This window comes from Bufo gargarizans, chromosome 2 (assembly GCF_014858855.1).
Source record: "Bufo gargarizans isolate SCDJY-AF-19 chromosome 2, ASM1485885v1, whole genome shotgun sequence".
Classification (NCBI taxonomy): Eukaryota; Metazoa; Chordata; class Amphibia; order Anura; family Bufonidae; genus Bufo; species Bufo gargarizans.
In genome coordinates, this window is record NC_058081.1 from 272795656 (window position 1) to 272816178 (window position 20523).

General features: G+C 41.0%; 1 protein-coding gene across 1 annotated transcript in view; it reads left to right on the forward strand.

Moving 5' to 3' along the window:
* Nucleotides 1-20071, forward strand: part of CTTNBP2 (cortactin binding protein 2) — a 145949-nt gene extending 125878 nt beyond the window's left edge. The window contains exons 17-23 of the mRNA XM_044280292.1: nt 1810-1988; nt 3474-3679; nt 7469-7648; nt 13640-13697; nt 14227-14359; nt 14554-14652; nt 19734-20071. Coding sequence (XP_044136227.1) covers nt 1810-1988; nt 3474-3679; nt 7469-7648; nt 13640-13697; nt 14227-14359; nt 14554-14652; nt 19734-19901 — 1023 coding nt within the window. The 3' untranslated portion in view covers nt 19902-20071. The remainder of the gene's footprint in view (nt 1-1809; nt 1989-3473; nt 3680-7468; nt 7649-13639; nt 13698-14226; nt 14360-14553; nt 14653-19733) is intronic.
* The last annotated feature ends 452 nt before the right edge of the window (nt 20072-20523 follow it).

Sequence of the window (20523 nt, forward strand, 5' to 3'; positions counted from 1 at the left end):
AGGCGGTGCTGGGCTATGGATTGAAGGGCGCGGCTGGGCTCCAGGAGATCGTGGGACAACCCCTTGGGCTCCTGACAGAGGTGATTTACATATGAATAAGATCGCTTTTTATAAGAATATAAGGCACACAGAGCATAAACAGAGGTGTCATTGTAAACACTGCATGAAGACTAATGGGCACATATAAATATCTACATATCGTTAATCCTGGTGACAGAATCCCTTTAAGCATGCTTAAAAATCAAGATTGCCCGATGAATGAACATCTGTCCATTCTTCTGGTAATCGGCGGCACTTTTAGGGATGTATTACACAGCCACTTCATCGCTAATGAGCATGCCTATGAATTCTCGTTAGCGATGATCTGGCCGACCATCGGCAGGTCTGATACAGCTCTTAGTTTCATGCAAAGGTGATTTACGAAGAATCATAGGTTTTTGGATGTTCATTGGAGATCTAAACAAAACCACTACAGAAACATGCCCCCCCCCCCTCCTCCCAAAGTCATGTCCATTTTTGTTTAGGCTGTGTTATAGTATTCCGGTAGTATGCTTTGGCAGAGGAGTAGACTACTGGTATCACAGTGTCTGGTATAGCAGTACACCATTCACTATAAGGGCATCTGTCAGGTTTCCAGCATGAATGCCAGCTTTGTAACAGAAAAATCTGCATGCAGTATTTTTATGACAGAAAGCTGGCATTCCTGCTGGAAATGTGATGGATCCCATTATAGTGGATGGGGTGCCAGTGGGCCTCTGTGGTGCCTGGCCATGCTGGATATAGTAATTTTGGTAGTCCGCTCCTCTGCCTCAACACACTACCAGAATACGGTAACACAGATGTGTACCTAGCCTTAGTGCACTCCATCTGTATGGTTATTGCTACTTTCCATTATTTTTGGGACGCTAAATTATAACAGTTTTTTCCAAACCTACCCTCAAGGAATCTTAGGCAGTATACAGTTTAGTTGATTTAATCACTAAATCAATAACTAGCACATATATTTCCACTATGAGATATGGCCTGTTGGGGTTCCTTGAATTCAGGTTTGCAAAACACTGCGCTATAGTATTCTTGTCATGCAATCTTTTATTTGCATGTGCTTGCACAGGGTATTCTCCATTTTAGGCAACTGTCTATGACGTTAAAGAGGTTGTCCGGGCTGTTCGTATTGATGACCTATCCTCAGGATAGGTCATTAATATCAGATCGGCAGGGGTCCGACACCTGGCACCCCGGTGCTGCCTCCTCATCATTGTTTACCTGCTCGCCGTCGCATCCGCAGCGGTTAGCAAGTGTAATTACACCCAAGCCATCCCATTAATTTCAATGGGACTATACACTTTTATAGGAGCGATCCATCCCATTGAAATGAATGGGACAGCTTGGGTGTAATTACACCTGCTCACCGCTGCGGATGCGACGGCGAGCAGGTAAACAGTGAAGAGGAGGTAGCGCTGGCACAGCACGCACCTTCTCTTCAAACAGCTGATCGGTGGGGTGCCGTGTGTCGGATCCCAGCCAATCTGATATTGATGACCTATCCTGAGGATAGGTCATCAATAAAAATAACTTGGACAAGCCCTTTAAAGGCCACATGGTGAAGTCCAACTTTCAAGCAAGTTTGGGGGTTCCTGTAAAACTTGATGGCCACAGTTAACCACAGTTCTTTTATTGTCGTATTAGTAATTCACCAGGCACAGTAGATTATTTTGTCCTCACATACGTTTAAAAGCTGTATTTAAATAAGTACATTTTATATACTGCTTATCTAAAACTGAAATGCATCTCCTTTGTTCTGTCTTGTAGTTCAAAGGTAAAATGCCTTTACCCAGTGAGCCTTTATGTAGAGGCACAGACTGGATATACACTGTTTGGCACCAGCTGAACTCCTGCTTATCCCGCTTAGGCACACCAGAGGCCCTTATTGGACCACAGCTATTTATGTCTTGTCCAATAGTGCCTGGAAATCTTCATGTAATGGTGAAGTAAGTATTCATTTCTATTTCCTTATATCTGTCTTAACCCCCTGGTGCAAAATGACATATATGTACGTCATCTTCTTCAGAGTGTTGTACATGTATGTCACTGTGAACACATGTAAGCGTGGCATGTAAGACTGAGGAAGGAGCTTCCTTCTGTTATACTATTACACCCATCACGTAATTGCAAGATGCTGATGTGCAGCTCTGGCAGTGGGGGGAGGTGGGGCCCAAAGGTCTAACATTATCGTACACCTCAGTCCAACCACTAATAGGATACCTATCAATGTTATGTTTACTGCCATAATAAAGTTCAATACAGAAGTATACCAGGGCTCAGGCTAATGCATTTTCAGGTCCTCTAGTGGTAATAAAAAACAGTAAAAAAATAAAATGAAAAACTAAACGAACCAGCACCTTTATAATGTATAGAAATGAAAATGCAGGTGCACGCTACCTTGGCTAAAACACAAAAATAAAATATTAGGGAAAATGTAAAAAAGCTAAATAATTTTCCCCATAAAAATGCTTTATTATGCCATGTTATAAAAAGATAATATAACAATAACAAAGACAGGTGCACTCTGCGGTCTTACTAACCCTCGTACTGGTGTAAAATTGAGAGATCAGCCAACATATCCTATTTGGAGGACATGTCTGAGCCCGAGCACCGCGCCAAGGTTTCTCAAGTAGCTCAGGACCTAACTCTAAACCTACCTGGGCCATATGGGCAATACCAGGAGCCAGTGGGCAAATTACAGGAGTGTAAGGTCTGACAGCAATCTCCCAGTAACCTCCAGCCTGTGACCATGCATACAAATTATAAAAAGCAAAAAGTTGTATGGTACATAACACAAAACATTTAAAAAAAAATAGTATTTATGTATTTATTGTGCAAAATTAGTAAGACATAAAAAAAACAATATATATTTGGTAAGGATGTAATCTTACTGACCCACAGAATAAAAGTAACATGCCAATTATGCCACAATGTACAAACGTACAAAATTGAAATTGCAAATGGTAAAATAGTTTTTCTTTATTCTCACCTTAAAGAGTAATAAATGTTAATCAAAAAGTTGTATTTACTAAAAAATAGTAATTACCCAGCAAAAAAACAAGCTCTCATGCAGCTATGTTGATGGTAAAATAAAAATGTTGTGGCTGTTGGAAGGCAGGCCTGCTGGTTAAAGAATAGCAAACACCATTGCTGGCTTGTAATGTTATCCTTCAGAGCTTAAATCCTGCATTTCATGTTTTTGCTCAGCACACAAGAACATTTTGGAGTATATGCTAACCACATTTTGTGTTATTCTTGAATATATATGACATACTTTCCAAAGAGTCAGGATGATGTTTTATTTACTGAGCTTTATATTTTTTTCAGTCCGTGCCTGATATAAGGCCTTGAAGTAGAGTGATGTTAATGAGTTGTAGAAGTGGTTTATGTTACGTTAGTCGCCTACAATGAAACATTATCTGTATTTCTAGGTGGATGTCAAAATTGTGGAATGCAGTGATAGTTCCAAAAGTCCAGGAAGCAATTCTATCCATTGCCACATCAAAAAGGCCCTCTGTTCTCGGACGTGTTACAGCTACGAAAACTCCAAGCCAAGGTCAACAGGCGATTGTTAAGGCTGCACTCAGCATTCTGCTTAATAAAGCTATTCTGCATGGATGCCCAGTTCCAAAAAATGGTAAGAATAGCTGATACAATAGCTATGATTAATATTTAGAAGTAAAAATATTGACTTTTTGTAGAACTTTTATTAATTTTCACTTTGAACTTCAGCTGTAATCCAAAGTAGTAAAATATGTATGCAATCTTGTGCACTGCAGCAGTCACCCATCAAAATCAGTAAAATGGGCCACAAAAAGTCTCTTTACTGCTGGACTACCCCTGTCCCTTCATTGTCATAAAATCTTCTACAAAAAGTCTAGGTAGCCCCAGCCTTAAAGCAGAACTTGAGTAGTTGGTTTCTTGGACTTAAAAGAGGTTCTCCGGGCTTTTAATATTGATAACCTATCCTCAGGATAGGTCATCAATATCAGATCGGCGGCGGTCCGACACCCGGCAAACCCGCCGATCAGCTGTTTGAAGAGGAGGCGCGCGGCGTGCCAGTGCTGCCTCCTCTTCACTGTTTACCTTCTCGCCGTCGCCTCTGCCGCGGTAAGCAGGTGTAATTACACCTAACCGTCCCATTCATTTCAATAGGACGGATCATTCCCATTCACTTGTATAGGAGCGATCCATCCCATTGAAATGAATGGTATGGTTTGGGTGTAATTACACCTGCTCACTGCGGCAGAGGCGACGGCGAGAAGGTAAACAGTGAAGAGGAGGCAGCGCTGGTTTGGCGCGCGCCTCCTCTTCAAACAGCTGATCGGCAGGGGTGCTGGGTGTCGGACCCCCGACGATCTGATATTGATGACCTATCATGAGGATAGGGCAAAGAAGAAGAAAAAGAATACCGAAACAAGAGCCGCACATCTAAAATATAACAAATTTATTGGAAAAAACAGACACTCCTGAGGAAGCCAGCAAGTCTGGCGATACGCGTTGGGCTTTTTTCCTGACCGCCACGCATGCCCCCCATCATTATTTCAACCTTTATTCATTGTTGATGGATTGCATGCACTTTATATTGTCATTTGCTTATTGATGTGGGGGTTTGTCTATGTGGTTGCGGTGAGCCAGGGTGGCATGTGCTTTTACATGGTTCACATGGCCGTGATCTGTTGTATACAACAATTTTACCTCATTCTGTGTTGTGTCTGTTTTTTCCAATAAATTTGTTATATTTTAGATGTGCGGCTCTTGTTTCGGTATTCTTTTTCTTCTTCTTTGCCATATTGTATATTATATACCGTGAGCCGGCACTCTTTCTTTATTGTTGGATGTGCCCCCAGCTTCTGAATTGTACTATCATGAGGATAGGTCATCAGTATTAAAAGCCCGGAGAACCTCTTTAAGAAGCAAAGTGTGACCTCCTCCAAGCAGCTGCTAAGGTGTTCTGAAGGGGATCTGATTCTGATGCTAGACAGTGTCAAAAAAAATGTATACAAGGTTCTGAAGTAGGTCACAACAACTGACCATTCTGTGCAAAGTCTGGCCGGATTTTAGTCTGGCCTGGGGTCCAAATCAGAGTTATTAAATGTCAGATGTGGTGCGTTCACACTTTTGGCGAAATTGCCTAGAAACTGCCCCGCACATATCTTACCTCTATTTGAAACTAGATGGTTTATACTCCTTTTATCATATTTAATTGGAATAAAAATTGGTCTTTTATGCCCCCTAGTGGCCAACTGAGTATAGAGAATTTATGATATATAGCAAAGCAGAACAGTTTGCCTCAGAGTTGTATTCCACACATTTGGCTAGGGAGCAGGGGCGGATTGGCAATAGACCTTACAGGGAAATCTTACGGTGGGCCAATGCCCAGGGGGCCATCTGAGCCCTCCTCTCGGCTGCTGTCCAGGTACATAACCATCTGATACTCTCAGCATTTGTTAATTCTAGGATCATCAGGCACTTATGCACTGAGCCAGCAGCCACAGGTGCCCTCCTGAATCCAACTGTATCACCATCCTCAGGACAGTGATAGGGCAGTATATTATGCTGCATTGTGGTATTTGCTTTTTCTGGGGCGGTATTTTGTGCTGCACTATGGTATTGCTGACCCCCCTGCTTCGTTGTCCCTGCCTATTTGTAGCTTGCGTTGGCCCTGCCTACTTGTTTTGCCCTGTGTTTTGTCAACTTGGACTCACCTACAACATGGGGCCACTTATAGTTTTTTTCCAGGGCCACTTTAAGTTCCCAGGCCACCCCTGTCAGGGAGTTATGGAAACAGTGGAGCAATGGCCGCTGATTACTGAAGCACATGGAAACCTAACATCTGTTATGTAGCATATAGACTCAGGACGTTTTTGTTGAATGTCGATTTACTGACAGAACACTGCTGTTTAGCTCATTTATATTAGATAAAATAAATGCATCCTGTTTTAATTCTTATTGTTCCCACAACGAGTTGTTTTTTCTTTTCATAAATGCAATTTTTTTGATAATCTTTATTCCATAAATGCGACTTTTTACACAATACACTACCACATAAGCTGGATTAATGGGTCCGGAACAATTTGAGCCTTTTCTGCCAATAAGAGGATGATAAATGAGGCGAACTATGCGCCAATTTGATAGCCCCGCCCACTTTGACATTTATAATTCAAATTCTGGAGAAAACTTGATATATTTGGAGCAAATCTAAACGCCATTTTTTTGCCGCATTTTGCACCATAATTCTGGTGCAACATGCTTAGTAAATGTCCCCCACAGTGTATCTCAATCAACATTTTGACCAGGATCTTCCTCAGATGATGCCTACTTGGAGATAGTAACAGTTATATAAATGATAATGGTGAATTATGGCAGTTGTTAAATCAGCAATAGTAGCCAAGCAAATGTACTGAATTACAACGAGCAGGCATGAAAGGAATCCAAACCAAGATAAAATAGCACATGGAAGTTTACATAATATCCCTTTTTTATTGCTCCTGTTACAGCCGATGTCACAATTGCAAGACGTGAAAAATATAATAAAAGAAAGCAGTGTATAGGTGGCAACCATATTTTCTCTTCTTTCATCACTGTCTACCACCCTACCTGTGCCCTGCATATACTTGCTGGATGCCTGGCTCATGCCGCTTTATGTGTCCCGTTCTTCCCTATTAATTGAATTGCTGTTTAGACTGTTATTTTGTAATGTCTGATTTGTTGCTGTAGAATATGTTGGTGTTTTATAGATATAGATTTTTATGTTATTGGCAGGAATTTCTTTCCCAGCAGTAAGTAGTGGTACCAGTAGTAGTACACACATTGGGGCGCCCCTATTGGTGTCACAGTGCAGGACATTTTTGTGGTAGGAGGTATCATACTGATTGCTAATACAGCTCCTCCCCCTTCCCCGTCACTTCCTGTGTCAGCAGTGATATCACAGATACATTGGTGCACATTGCTGATACCCGCCAGTCTCCAGCCAAAGATGGAGGAGATCGTGAGGAAGGGGCTGTCTTTGCTAGATTTCTGCAAAGTGCTTGTTTCTGCAGTTACTGAATTTCTAGCAGGCTATCTAAAGGGGACATATTTATAGATGTAATTTACTGTTTATGTTTTTGAAGGTTTAGTGTCCCTCTAAGACAGGCATGCTTAACCTGCGGCCCTCCAGCTGTTGCAAAACTATAACTCCCAGCATACCCGAACCCGAACAGCCGGCAGCTATCAGCCTACAGCAGGGCATTGTGGGAGTTGTAGTTTTACAACAGCTGGAGGGCCGCAGGTTGATAATGCCTGCTCTAAGAGATATTGGTATCATTTTTGGGTTATTTGTGTGGTGGGCATGAAAACAGATGTGAATGTTTAGCATTGTGTGTAGAACGGTATAATATATAGACAGTGACATTTCATTTTTTATAACCATCTATTATTTCAGATATAGAACAATATATGGCAGATTTTAAAGGAGGAAGTTTTACTTTATCAATGAGCTCCACTTATAAGTGTGGAGGAAAGAAGAAAGGAGAAAATGGAGCCTGGAGAAAAGTCAGTACAAGCCCTCGTAAAAAGTCTAACCTGAATGCCTCATGGAGCTCTACAGAAGAGAGAAGAAAAGGTGAGATATATATACAGTATTTGTATATATTATATATAATAGGACTGGTATAAGCATCTAATCCTCAGGGGTCTAACTGCTGGAGCTCCCAGCTATTACAAAAACAGAGGTCCTGAAGTGCCCCATGAGAACGGAGCAGTAATGCACATCATGACCATGGCTCCATTCACTTTTATGGGATTTCTGGAGATATTTCAATCTCTGTACTTGGCAGTCCCATAGAGGTTGATAGAGGATAAGTATTGCTAATGGGAAAACCATTTTAAAGGAGTTTCTATGTAATAATTAGGGATGAGCGAATCGACTTTGCATAAAACTTTGTTCTAATACTGTACGGAGCAGGAGCTCCGTACAGTATTAGAATGTATTGGCTCCGATGAGCCAAAGTTATTGCTTCGCAAAGTTTTGCGAGACTTCGCGTAATAACTTCATAAATTAATTTGTACTGTAAAAAAAACATTTCCCGAACTCTGGTTCGGTTCCAAGTGGTGCCTCCTACTCTGTACTGTATTACAACAAAGTTTTATGTGAATCGACTTCAGATGTTTCATCTGAAGTCGATTCGCTCATCCCTAGTAATAATATGAACTTCAGCACACCATGGTAAAATTTAGTAGACATTTAGTGACATCCCCTTAGCAAACTGCTGGATCACTTTCTTTAATGGACCCAGCCATTTTGCCAACATCTTGTATTGAACAGCTGCAGCACATGCCGATGAGTCCTCACATCCATGAGCTCATGTCTCTGCCCGCCCACCGGTTGTTGATTCATATGGAAAAAACTTGTCAATCAGAGGCAGGAGGGCGGGGAGAGCCATGAGCTCATGAATATGGGGACTCATTAGCATGCACTGGAGCTGTTAGGATTTAAAAGTGAAAGCAGCAGAAAATTGGTGACAGATTCCCTTTAATTCAAGGCAACAACTGAAGCAGTGAGTAGTCTCTTTTCCCATGGTGACCACTAACCGCTTCACTGCACCAGAGCATACTTCTGTATACCACCAACGGCAATAGTGTTTGATAAAGGCCACTCAGACCGAAACATCACACGTTTTGTTGCCTTTAATTAACAATAACATTAATTGGATCTACTAAATTTCAACATGCTGCGCTGAAGTTCATATTACTACATAATGTTATGGGTTGGGACCCTAACCAAAGTGCCACGAAACCTATTACACAGATGAGTCCATCATTATGACCACTTCCTACGTTCTACATCAGCAGTCCGTAGCTCATGAAGGGAGTCACGTGTTGCGAGCTAGCTTAGTGAGTATATAAGGTGTGCGATAGGCTGTCTACACACACATCCCTCTTTGCTGTCATGGGTAAAAGTATCAGAATTGCAAAAAGAGATGATTATTGGCTTTCTGGCGAAGGGTGGCAATATTTCTGAAACTGTGAAGTTTGTGACCTGTTTGCGTGCTGCTGTGATGAAAGTGTAATATAACAGCTCAGTGAACCCTACTGCATATGGGGCTCTAAAACAGGTGGATGGCCACTGCACCTCTGATAATGAAGGGTTAAATTTTCGCGGCAGTATTGGAATTAGAGCTCCGCTGATTGGCAGATGGTTGCATTCTCCGATGAGTCACGTTTTCTGCTTAATCACATGGAACAAACACCCTTCAAGCATTGCTGGAAGAACACAAGCTGGTGGTGGCAGCGTTATGGTCTGGGGAATTTTTTCTGTGACAAACTCTGTGTCCACTCATCTATGTGGAAAGTATTCTCAACCTATTTGGGCATGAATCCATCCTAGCAGATCACGTACACCCATACATGCTGTGTCTTTCCTGGAGCAGATGGGATCTTCCAGCAAGACCATGCAACATGCTAGAAATGTTTGACATTGGTTGGAAGAGCATGACCAAGACTTCCAGGTACTACCCTGGGCCCCTAATTCCCCAAATTTGAACCCAGTTTAGCATTCGCTCTATAGATCCTCCCCCCCCACACCCATCAGCAGCTGTTGTGATGCACTTTAGTCAGCGTGGCTCCAGATACCTGTGCCAACCTACCAGGACCTTATTGAGTCACTCAGAGACTGTCTAGCTGCTGTCCGTGCTGCACATGGTGGTTAATCTGGATATTAACTGGTCATCATAATAATGTGACTCGACTGTGTATTAAAGGGAATCTGTAACTAGCAATTTACCAATTTTTTTTTTTATGAATCCATGTTTCACAGAGTACCCTTTTTCCACCTGTCTTGTTCTTTTGATTGTGAATCTTGTCATTTCTTCAAAAAATTGAATCTTATGATATGTAAATGACGCTGTAAGGAGCCCAGAGGGGCGTTATTCTTTCTCCACGGTGCCCAGGAACGCCCCTCTGAAGTGCCGTGCCCGGCTAAATTTGAAAAGTAATAACTCCTCCAAGTTCATCTAAATCGCCTCCCAGAGGCGCGGCTAAGTGGTCAACACCACCCCCCCCAGCGCCGCGCCCAGCGGGGGGGGATGTTGTTGAGCACTTAGCCGCGCCTCTGGGAGGCGATTTAGATGAACTTGGAGGCGTTATTTATTACTTTTCAAATTTAGCCGGGCACGGCACTTCAGAGGGGCGTTCCTGGGCACCGTGGAGAAAGAATAGCGCCCCTCTGGGCTCCTTACAGTGTCATTTACATATCATAAGATTCGATTTTTTGAAGAAATGACAAGACTCACAATCAAAAGAACAAGACAGGTGGAAAAAAGGTACTTTGTGAAACATGGATTCATGAAAAAAAAAATTGGTAAATTGCTAGTGACAGATTCCCTTTAAGTTTATAGTATTGAGTTTCTAGTAATGACAAACTCACTTTTAAATGTATCCACTGTGGCAAATAAAAATAAACCATACGATAACAAGTGTGTGGGAAAGTTACTTTATATACAAACCCCGTCCCAAAAAAAAGTCTCCACCAAAAATATTTTGTTGGACCGCCTTTAGCTTTGATTACGACACACATTCGCTGTGGCATTGTTTCGATAAGCTTCTGCAATGTCACAAGATTTATTTCCATCCAGTGCTGCATTCATTTTTCACCAGGATTTTGCATTGACGAAGGTAGAGTCTGACCGCTGTGCAAAGCCTTCTCCAGCACATCCCAAAGATTCTCAATTGGGTTAAGGTCTGGACTCTGTGGTGGCCAATCCATGTGTGAAAATGATGTCTCATGCTCCCTGAACCACTCTTTCACAATTTGAGCCCGATGAATCCTGGCATTGTCATCTTGGAATATGCCCGTGCCATCATGGAAGAAAAAATTAATTGATGGAATAACCTGGTCATTCAGTATGTTCAGGTAGTCAGCTGCCCTCATTCTTGGAGCACATACTCTTGCTGAACCTAGACCTGACCAACTGCAGCAACCCCAGATCATAGCACTTCCCCCACAGGCTTGTACAGTAGGCACTAGGCATGATGGGTGCATCACTTCATCTGCCTCTCTTCTTACCCTAATGCGCCCATCACTCTGGAACAGGGTAACTCTTCACTTATCAGACCACATGACCTTCTTCCATTGCTCCAGAGTCCAATCTTTTGCTCCCTGGCAAATTGAAGCCTTTTTTTCTGGTTTGTCTCACTGATTAGTGGTTTTCTTACGGCTACACAGCTGTTCAGTCCCAATCCCTTGAGTTCCCTTCGCATTGTGCGTGTGGAAATGCTCTTACTTTCACTATTTAACATAGCCCTGAGTTCTACTGTTGTTTTTCTTCTATTTGATTTCACCAAACGTTAAAATAACTTGTTGCCAGCTGAAAGATAATCGCCCATGCAGTAATTATCCAATAGGAGGCTCATAACTATTTGCTTAGTTAAATCCAGGTGGCGACTTTTTTTTGGGACAAGCAGTGTATGTAAAGTTGGTGTTTTTTGTACTTCATAACACATATATAGATTCTAATAATATAAACTGTGCTTTTCAAGGGCTTTCTCAAAGAACTATATAAAATGCATTTGGAATGTGTTCAGACCCTTTCACTTTTTGTTATGTTGTCCCCTTGTGCTGAAATAAAAAAAAATCTGATTTTTGCTGTCATTCTGCACCCAATACCCCATAATGAGAAAGTGCGAACAGAATGTTCAAAATCTTTGCTACTTTATTGAAATGGAAAAACTAAAATCTTGCATTGACATAAGTATTCAGACCTTTCACTCAGTACTTAATTGAAGCACCTTCTGCAGCAATTATAGCCTCCAGTCTTCTTGCGTATAATGCCACAAGGTTTGAACACCTGGATTTGGTAATTTTCTGACATTCTTCTCTGCAGATGCCCTCAAGCTCTTTCAGGTTGGATTGGAGCCATCAGTGGACAGCTATTTTCAGGTCTCCCTAGAGATGGTTGATTGGGTTTAAGTTAGGGCTCTGACTTGGCCACTCAAGGACATTCACAGAGTTGTCCTAATCCTTTGTTGGATTGGCTGTGTGCTTGGGGTCATTGTCTTGTTGGAAGGTGAATCTTTGGCCCAGTCTGAGGTCAAGAGCAATCTGGATCAGGTTTTAATTAAGAATATTTCCATATTTTGCTTCATTCAGCTTTTCGTCAACCCTAACCTGTCCCCCTGGCCTAGCCACTAACAACACCCCCATAGCATGATGTTGCCACCACCATGCTTCACTGTAGTGTTGGTATCAGGCAGGTGATGAGCAGTGCCTGGTTTCCTTCAGACATGACACTTAGAATTGAAGCCAAATGGTTCTATCTTGGTTTCATCAGACCAGAGAATCTTGTTTCTCACAGCCTGAAATTCATCTAGGTGCTTTTTTGCAATCTCCACGAGAGCTTTCACGTGTCTTTTACTGTGAGGCTTGTTTCTTTTCACTCTGCCATAAAGCCTAGATTGATAGAGTGCTGAAGTGATGGTTGAACTTCTGGAAGTTACGTTTCTCTCATTTGCACACACAATCCTTACAGATCAACTAGAGAGACCATTGGATTCTTAGTCACCTGTCTTACCAAGGGCCTTTTTCCCTGATTACTAAGGCTACTTTCACACTAGCGTTAATATTTTCCGGTATTGAGATCTGTCATAGGGTATCAATACTGGAAAAAACACTTCCGTTTTGTCCCCATTCATTGTCGATGGGGACAAAACTTAACTCAACAGAACGGCATGCTCCAAAATGCATTCCATTCCATTCTCATATCGGAGAACAAACCGCAGTATGCTGCCGTTTGCTTTCCGTCCTGGGATGCAGAGCAAGACGGATCAGTCCCCATTGACTTGCATTGTGGGTCATGACACAATAGAAAACGAATCCGTCCCCCATTGGCTTTCAATGGAGTTCATGACAGATCCATCTTGGATATGTTAAAGACAATACAACCGGATCCGTTCTGAACGGATGCAGATGTTTGTATTATCAGTAACGGAAGCGTTTTTTGCTGAATCCTTCCCGGATCCAGCAAAAACGCTTGTGTGAAAGTAGCCTAAGTTTGGAGGGTTGGCCAGCTCTAGTAAGAGTTCTGGTTGTTAGAAACTTCTTTCATTTAATAATTATGGAGGCCACTGTGCTCTAGGGAACTTTCAGTGCAGCAGAAATGTTTTTGTACTCTTCTCCAGATCTGTGCCTCCACACAATCATGTCTCCGAGCTCTACAGACAGTTCTTTCCTCCTCAGGGCTTGGTTTTTGCTCTGATATGCTTTGTGGTATTGAGTGCAGATAGATGGAGACAAAATCGATTTATTTATTTTAGCACAAGGCTGCAACATAACAAAAAAGTGAAAGGGTCTGAAGACATTCTGAATGCATTGTGTATAATAGATCATATCTTCAGTAGGAAATAAGTCTGATTCTAAACTGTGGCACCATTTTAACATAGAAATACATGCTGTTCAGACAAGAGTAGATCATGGAGAGATGGTTATAACTTTGAGTGGAGATTCCCACTATAATTACATCCAATTATGCCTTCATTTTAATTTTGTTTTACATCGTGTATTAAAGTATGTTGCCCTTTACTGTAAGTTCTCATTGTAAGACTTATTGTCTCAATGCAGGGGACTCATCAAGGAACGAAACAGAGAATAGGAGCAATTCTTTACGGAACCAAAAAAAGTATGACAAGTTTAGTTATTGTATTTGTATCTGAACTATTGGGATTATGAGGAATAGTGGTGTACTAATGTTCCTTTGTTCTCACACAATGCATTGCTGTAAAATAGCTATATTAAATGAAATGTAAAGTTTCTAATGTTAAAAGTCCTAATAAATTTGGTACATTTTTAACTTTCATACGGGTAAAAAAATGCACCTGCTATGAGCAGACATAGATTTGTGCCATACATTTGCACATTTTCTCCCTACTCTAGTGTGCATCTCCTGGAAGAGCAGGAGATATATATAATGGATTGTACATCCCTATCACTTTTCACATCTGACAAGTGAAGCAAAAGGTCACAAAAATAGTACAAATTTTGCAGAATTCCAATACTGGCGGGAAAATATTGATGATTATGGGCCACAAATTGCTACATTTCAGCTTTCATATGTTTTAGTATTCAATCTTTAAATTAAAAAATACAAAATGGACTTGTAAAATATGCTATATATGTTGAAAAATGATACTTTTTTCTTATCTCCATAGATCTCTGGGTGGTGATCATCCTAGATCTCTCCACATGGAGCAGAGGCTGTCAACCAGTTCTGATGATGAGACTGATCTTGTGAAAGAATTGCGCTCAATGTGTTCCAGCAAGTCAGAACCAGACATTACCAAGGTAATGAAAAGAATGGAAAAAAATGGCAAGGAGTCAATTAATGTAATGCCAGAGGCTGCTCATGGACAAGTAGGACACTGTTTCTGTAAAAACTGTCTATTATTCCTAATTTCAGACAACTTCATTAATTAAAGTTGTTTTTTGTTGTGGTCCACAACTGTGCATAATAATACCTTCCACTTTTATCCCGACAGATTGCAGACCTGGATAACTGTCTAGTGATTTTTAAAAATCCTTCAAATGACCAGAGTTCAACAACAGTTAACAAACAGTGCTATCAAAAGCCACATAAAGTAAGTAACACACATTGGGAAGATCCACTAATTAAAATACACCAGAATTCTGGCTCCGTTTTCTATAAAAACTGGTGTACCTGCTTGGTACCACGTTAATGGGATTCATCATTTCCTTACGCCATGGATTTAACATTCAAAAGTTGCGTCTTTATAAATGCCATTGCGACTAGATTTAGTCGCAACTGGCATTTTTACACCACCCTTACCAGTTTCCAAATAGGGGCAGGGCCATCTGCCCAGGTATATTACACCATAAACTGGAGTAAATGTTGAATGAAATCTACACCAGCTATGAGCTGCAGTAGATTTCGTCATAACTTAAAAGCCTGCTCCGGCAGCACAGGGCCTATTGTGACCAGTGTGATAAATCACATACTTTCAGTCACTTTTTGAGACTTGCACGTCAAGAGTGGATGTCTTAGCTAAAAGGGGTACATGACTTTGCAGGAAAGGGGACGTTGCACCATGTGCCAGAGTTATCATCAATCATCAGCCACTGAGATAAATCTGGAACAGTGAAGACTGTCTAAGTATACAGTGTAAGGGCTCATGCACACGAGCATGTGAGTGTCCCGTGCTGTGGACTCCAAATTGCTGTCCGCAATGCACGGGTACCGTCCGCGTGCACGCTGTTTGCAGATGCAGACCCATTCACTTGAATGGGTTCACAATCCGCAAGAGATGGTCCTCACCAAAAAAATATGACACATTAAACATTTTTTATAAATTTTTTGCGGTGCGTAGGCACAGACCGAAATTCCACGGAAGGGCTTCGTAGTGCTTTGGGGGCATCCCATCCGTCCCTCCCCTCCACACCACTTTGTATCTTGAGTCAGTGGGTCTGCATCCATGAAACGGAGTGCACAGGGCCGGTTCCCGTATTTGGCGGACCTGCTGTATGCGGGACGCAATATGGGCACAGGGCACACATGGTCCTGTGCATGAGCCCTTAGACAGTATTAGTAAATGTGGTCATTGCTTGTAAGGTTGTGTTCACACATTGTAGTTATGATGCCGTTTTTTGCTTTGAACGAGGAATGCAGCCTAAAGGGAGAAGAGTATAAGTAATAGCATTATGTGTCTTTTTTTTTTTTTTTATCTATTCCCAAATTTTACTAAAAATGTATACTGAATATATCATACAGGTATATATTTAGGGCACCAACCCACATACATTTTTATGGTCTGTGTTTTTTCAGTAGCTTTTTTTATTCACATGCTTTTTTCCAGACAATTTTTTGCCTGTAGGAAAAAAGTTTGCAAAAACACCATAAAACAAAAGCTATGTGTGAGTTTATCCTTACCTTAGTACCTTACAAGTACCTTACCTTACAACAAAAATCCAATACATTTTAGTCAAAAGTTTCATTGCATTTTTATAGATAACCCCCGGGTTTCTGTAATGTGGACCCTTTATTTGCGGCCAGTATTAGATACATGAAAAACAGAGGGGGAAAGTTATGACACCCACACTTAAAACGGGTGAGAAATCTGGTGGAGTTTAGCCCATCATGGGAAATTTGGAACAAATTATTGCAACGTAGACGTTTCCCCACATAATAAATCTTCCTCTTAGTGATGACAAATACAGTACAGACCAAAAGTTTGGACACACCTTCTCATTCAAAGAGTTTTCTTTATTTTCATGACTATGAAAATTGTAGATTCACACTGAAGGCACCAAAACTATGAATTAACACATGTGGAATTATATACATAACAAAAAAGTGTGAAACAACTGAAAAGGTCATATTCTAGGTTCTTCAAAGTAGCCACCTTTTGCTTTGATTACTGCTTTGCACACTCTTGGCATTCTCTTGATGAGCTTCAAGAGGTAGTCACCTGAATGGTCTTCCAACAGTCTTGAAGGAGTTTGCAGAGATGCTTAGCACTTGTTGGCCTTTTTGCCTTCACTCTGCGGTCCAGCTCACCCCAAACCATCTCGATTGGGTTCAGGTCCGGTGACTGTGGAGGCCAGGTCATCTGGCGCAGCACCCCATCACTCTCCTTCATGGTCAAATAGCCCTTACACAGCCTAGAGGTGTGTTTGGGGTCATTGTCCTGTTGAAAAATAAATGATGGTCCAACTAAACGCAAACCGGATGGAATAGCATGCCGCTGCAAGATGCTGTGGTAGCCATGCTGGTTCAGTATGCCTTCAATTTTGAATAAATCCCCAACAGTGTCACCAGCAAAGCACCCCCACACCATCACACCTCCTCCTCCATGCTTCACGGTGGGAACCAGGCATGTAGAGTCCATCCGTTCACCTTTTCTGCGTCACACAAAGACACGGTGGTTGGAACCAAAGATCTCAAATTTGGACACATCAGACCAAAGCACAGATTTACACTGGTCTAATGTCCATTCCTTGTGTTCTTTAGCCCAAACAAGTCTCTTCTGTTTGTTGCCTGTCTTTAGCAGTGGTTTCCTAGCAGATATTCTACCATGAAGGCCTGATTCACACAGTCTCCTTTTAACAGTTGTTCTAGAGATGTGTCTGCTGACCTGGTCTCTAATCTGAGTTTTCCCAATTTTTCAGAATGACTGACTTAAAGTAATGATGGCCACTCGTTTTTCTTTACTTAGCTCCTTTTTTCTTGCCATAATACAAATTCTAACAGTCTATTCAGTAGGACTATCAGCTGTGTATCCACCTGACTTCTCCACAACGCAACTGATGGTCCCAACCCCATTTATAAGGCAAGAAATCCCACTTATTAAACCTGACAGGGCACACCTGTGAAGTGAAAACCATTTCAGGTGACTACCTCTTGAAGCTCATCAAGAGAATGCCAACAGTGTGCAAAGCAGTAATCAAAGCAAAAGGTGGCTACTTTGAAGAACCTAGAATATGACATATTTTCAGTTGTTTCACACTTTTTTGTTATGTATATAATTCCACATGTGTTAATTCATAGTTTTGATGCCTTCAGTGTGAATCTACAATTTTCATAGTCATGAAAATAAAGCAAACTCTTTGAATGAGAAGGTGTGTCCAAACTTTTGGTCTGTACTGTAGTTGTGTGATCCATTTATTATCATTTTATGAAGTTACGTTATGGAGTATAGACAGGCCCGCTTCTGCCATGAGGCAGAGGCTGACCTGACTCTGAGGGAGCATGCAGTTTAGGGCGAGGGCCCAGTTGTCTGTGGTTCCTGTCCCCACTGTTCTGCCTTATAGGGCTCAGACTGCTAAGCTATGAGGAAGTAGAACTATGCAGGGGGTTGCAATTACATCACCACGACCTCCTACACTAGGTCACGGGCAGGGTGATGGCGTGGTCACGAACTCCTGCATCAGGGACCAGGCATTTATGACTACATCATCATTGAGAATCTGGCACAGCAGAAGGGGGGGGGGGGGGGGCTAAGGCGCCATTAGAATATTTGCCTCAGGCAGCTGAAAGGCTAGAATTGGTCCTGAGTGCTGAGTCTGCTCCATATGTGGAGGGGGCAGGCTGTATAATACAGCTGGCACCTGGCCTCAATGACATTGGCTATGTGGACAGAAAATTATGGCTCTTAGAAGATGGGGAAGGAAAAACGAAAATGAAAAATTAAGCAAATGCCATGTCCCAAAAAATTTTATGTATTAAAACAATGCAGTGTACACATACTTTATGGATAAATAACAGCTACTACACAAAATTTTTTAGTTTTTCAATTCATCATTTGTACCTCAAGATGATGCCTTAGGTACCGGGCCCATTTTTGGTTTTGCATTTCTGTTTTTTTCTCCCCACGTTCCAATAGCCATAACTTTTTTAAACTTCCCATTCATATAGCAATATGATAGCTTATTTTTTGCAGGATAAGTTGTATTTTTGGGGGCACCTTTTTAATTTGCCATGTCTTTTATCGGAAAATAGGAAAAACATTCTTTGTGGGGTTAAATAAAAAAAATGCAATTCCACCAAGGTTTTTTGTGGTTTTGATATCATGGCATTCACTTTGTGCTAAAAATGACATGATGTCCTTATTCTGAGGCTCAATACGAATACAGAGATACCAAACTGGTATTGTTTTTTTTGTTTGTTTTACTACTGCAGCAGCCTGCTCCATACATTCCCTCAACCACTGTGACATACGGGTACGTCCTGGTGGTTAAAGGGCAAAAAAATATAACTCAAATATAACAAGCTCTTATACTGCCACAATAACACAAAATTCAATTACTGTGGATTTTCCAACCGCAACTGCTAGAAGTCTGTTTCAAGCATCTACTACTAATATTTTCAGATGTTGCTTCTAATCTTCCCCCTAATTTCATATTGCGCCCCCTTGTTCTTGTGTTCACTTCCCTCCTGAACCTCTGTCCTCTATCCCAATTGAAAACATATACACACTGAGCCAAGTGTGTACGAATATGTACAGTCAGAAGAGCTTTTGGCCAGCACCTTAAAGGGACTGTCATCAGAAAATGATCTATTGTTCAAATCCTGTTTTTATGTTTAGCATTTATATTTTTTATTTTTTTGATATTTTTTTAATTTTTCTATGGCATTATCTATATATTTTTTTAAACATGTATAATCTCGCAATTTTTACACTAGCCACCGGGCCTAATATATGACACAATGGTCAGAAGGGAACCTCATTGGCTTCTTTGGGAGATTATTCTAGGCATACCCTGTGCAGAGGTCAGGAGGGAGTAGATAAGCTGTGATATCACTTACTGTGACTGGTGGATCCTGTGTTATCTATACAAGAGTGATATCTGTCATTGTAATTCTGCCTGTGATTATAATGAGACTAATGAAAAGTTACCTGCACAGAATAGGAAATCAGGAGCTATTATTTGGCTTAGTGGCCATTGTGAAAATTGCAGGATGATATACATTTTTGAAATATAGATAGCGACATGCAAAAATGTAAAAAAACTCACTAAAAATTCTAAAAATATGTTTAACATAAAAACATGATTTAAACCATGTAATTTGCTGATGGCACATTCTGTTTAAGATAACATTCCTCATGTGAGTAGACCCTCAACAGCCACAATTATCATTGTGTATAATTAGCTTTCTTGTATTATAACTGAACTGTTAAATTGCCAGATAACTTTCTTTCCACAGAATGGAACTTGTCCTCTCAGCAACAGTCAGATGTCAGACTACAGTGACCCGAAGCCAAAACTAGAACCTGGCAGTACAAAAGTCAAATCTTTGCTTCCTATACCAAGAAGTAACAGAAGAAGCAGCAGTAATACAAGGCAAATTGCCCATTCTAAAGACTCAAAATAGGAATTCTGAAACCGGCGTGTATTTAACTTATAATGTGCAGTAGCAACCTGAAATATATTGCATGGTTGTAATTAGGGATGAGCGAATCGACTTCGGATGAAACATCCAAAGTCGATTCGCATAAAACTTTGTTAGAATACTTTACAGGGCGAGCGCTCCGTACAGTATTAGAATGCATTGATTCAGATGAGCCAAAGTTTTTACTTCGCGAAGTCTCGTGAGACTTCGGGTAATAACTTCAGAATTCAATTTCTACTGTTAATAACCTTTTACCAAACTCTGTTTTGGTTCTGGAACTGATCCCGAGTTTGGTAAAAGGTTTTTAACAGTAGAAATTAATTTCTAAATTTATTACCCAAAGTCTCACGAGACTTCGCGAAGTAAAAACTTCGGCTCATCTGAATAAATACATTCTAATACTGTACGGAGCGCTCGCTCCGTACATTATTGTAACAATGTTTTATGCAAATATTCGCTCTTCCCTAGTTGTAATATATTGAAGTCTTGCCTAGCTATAACCAGATCACTATTTCTTGTATAAACTAATAGGATTGATGTACATAATAAACTTTTCCCACCCCTGTATTATAGATTGTAAATGGGACCCAGATATATGTATATA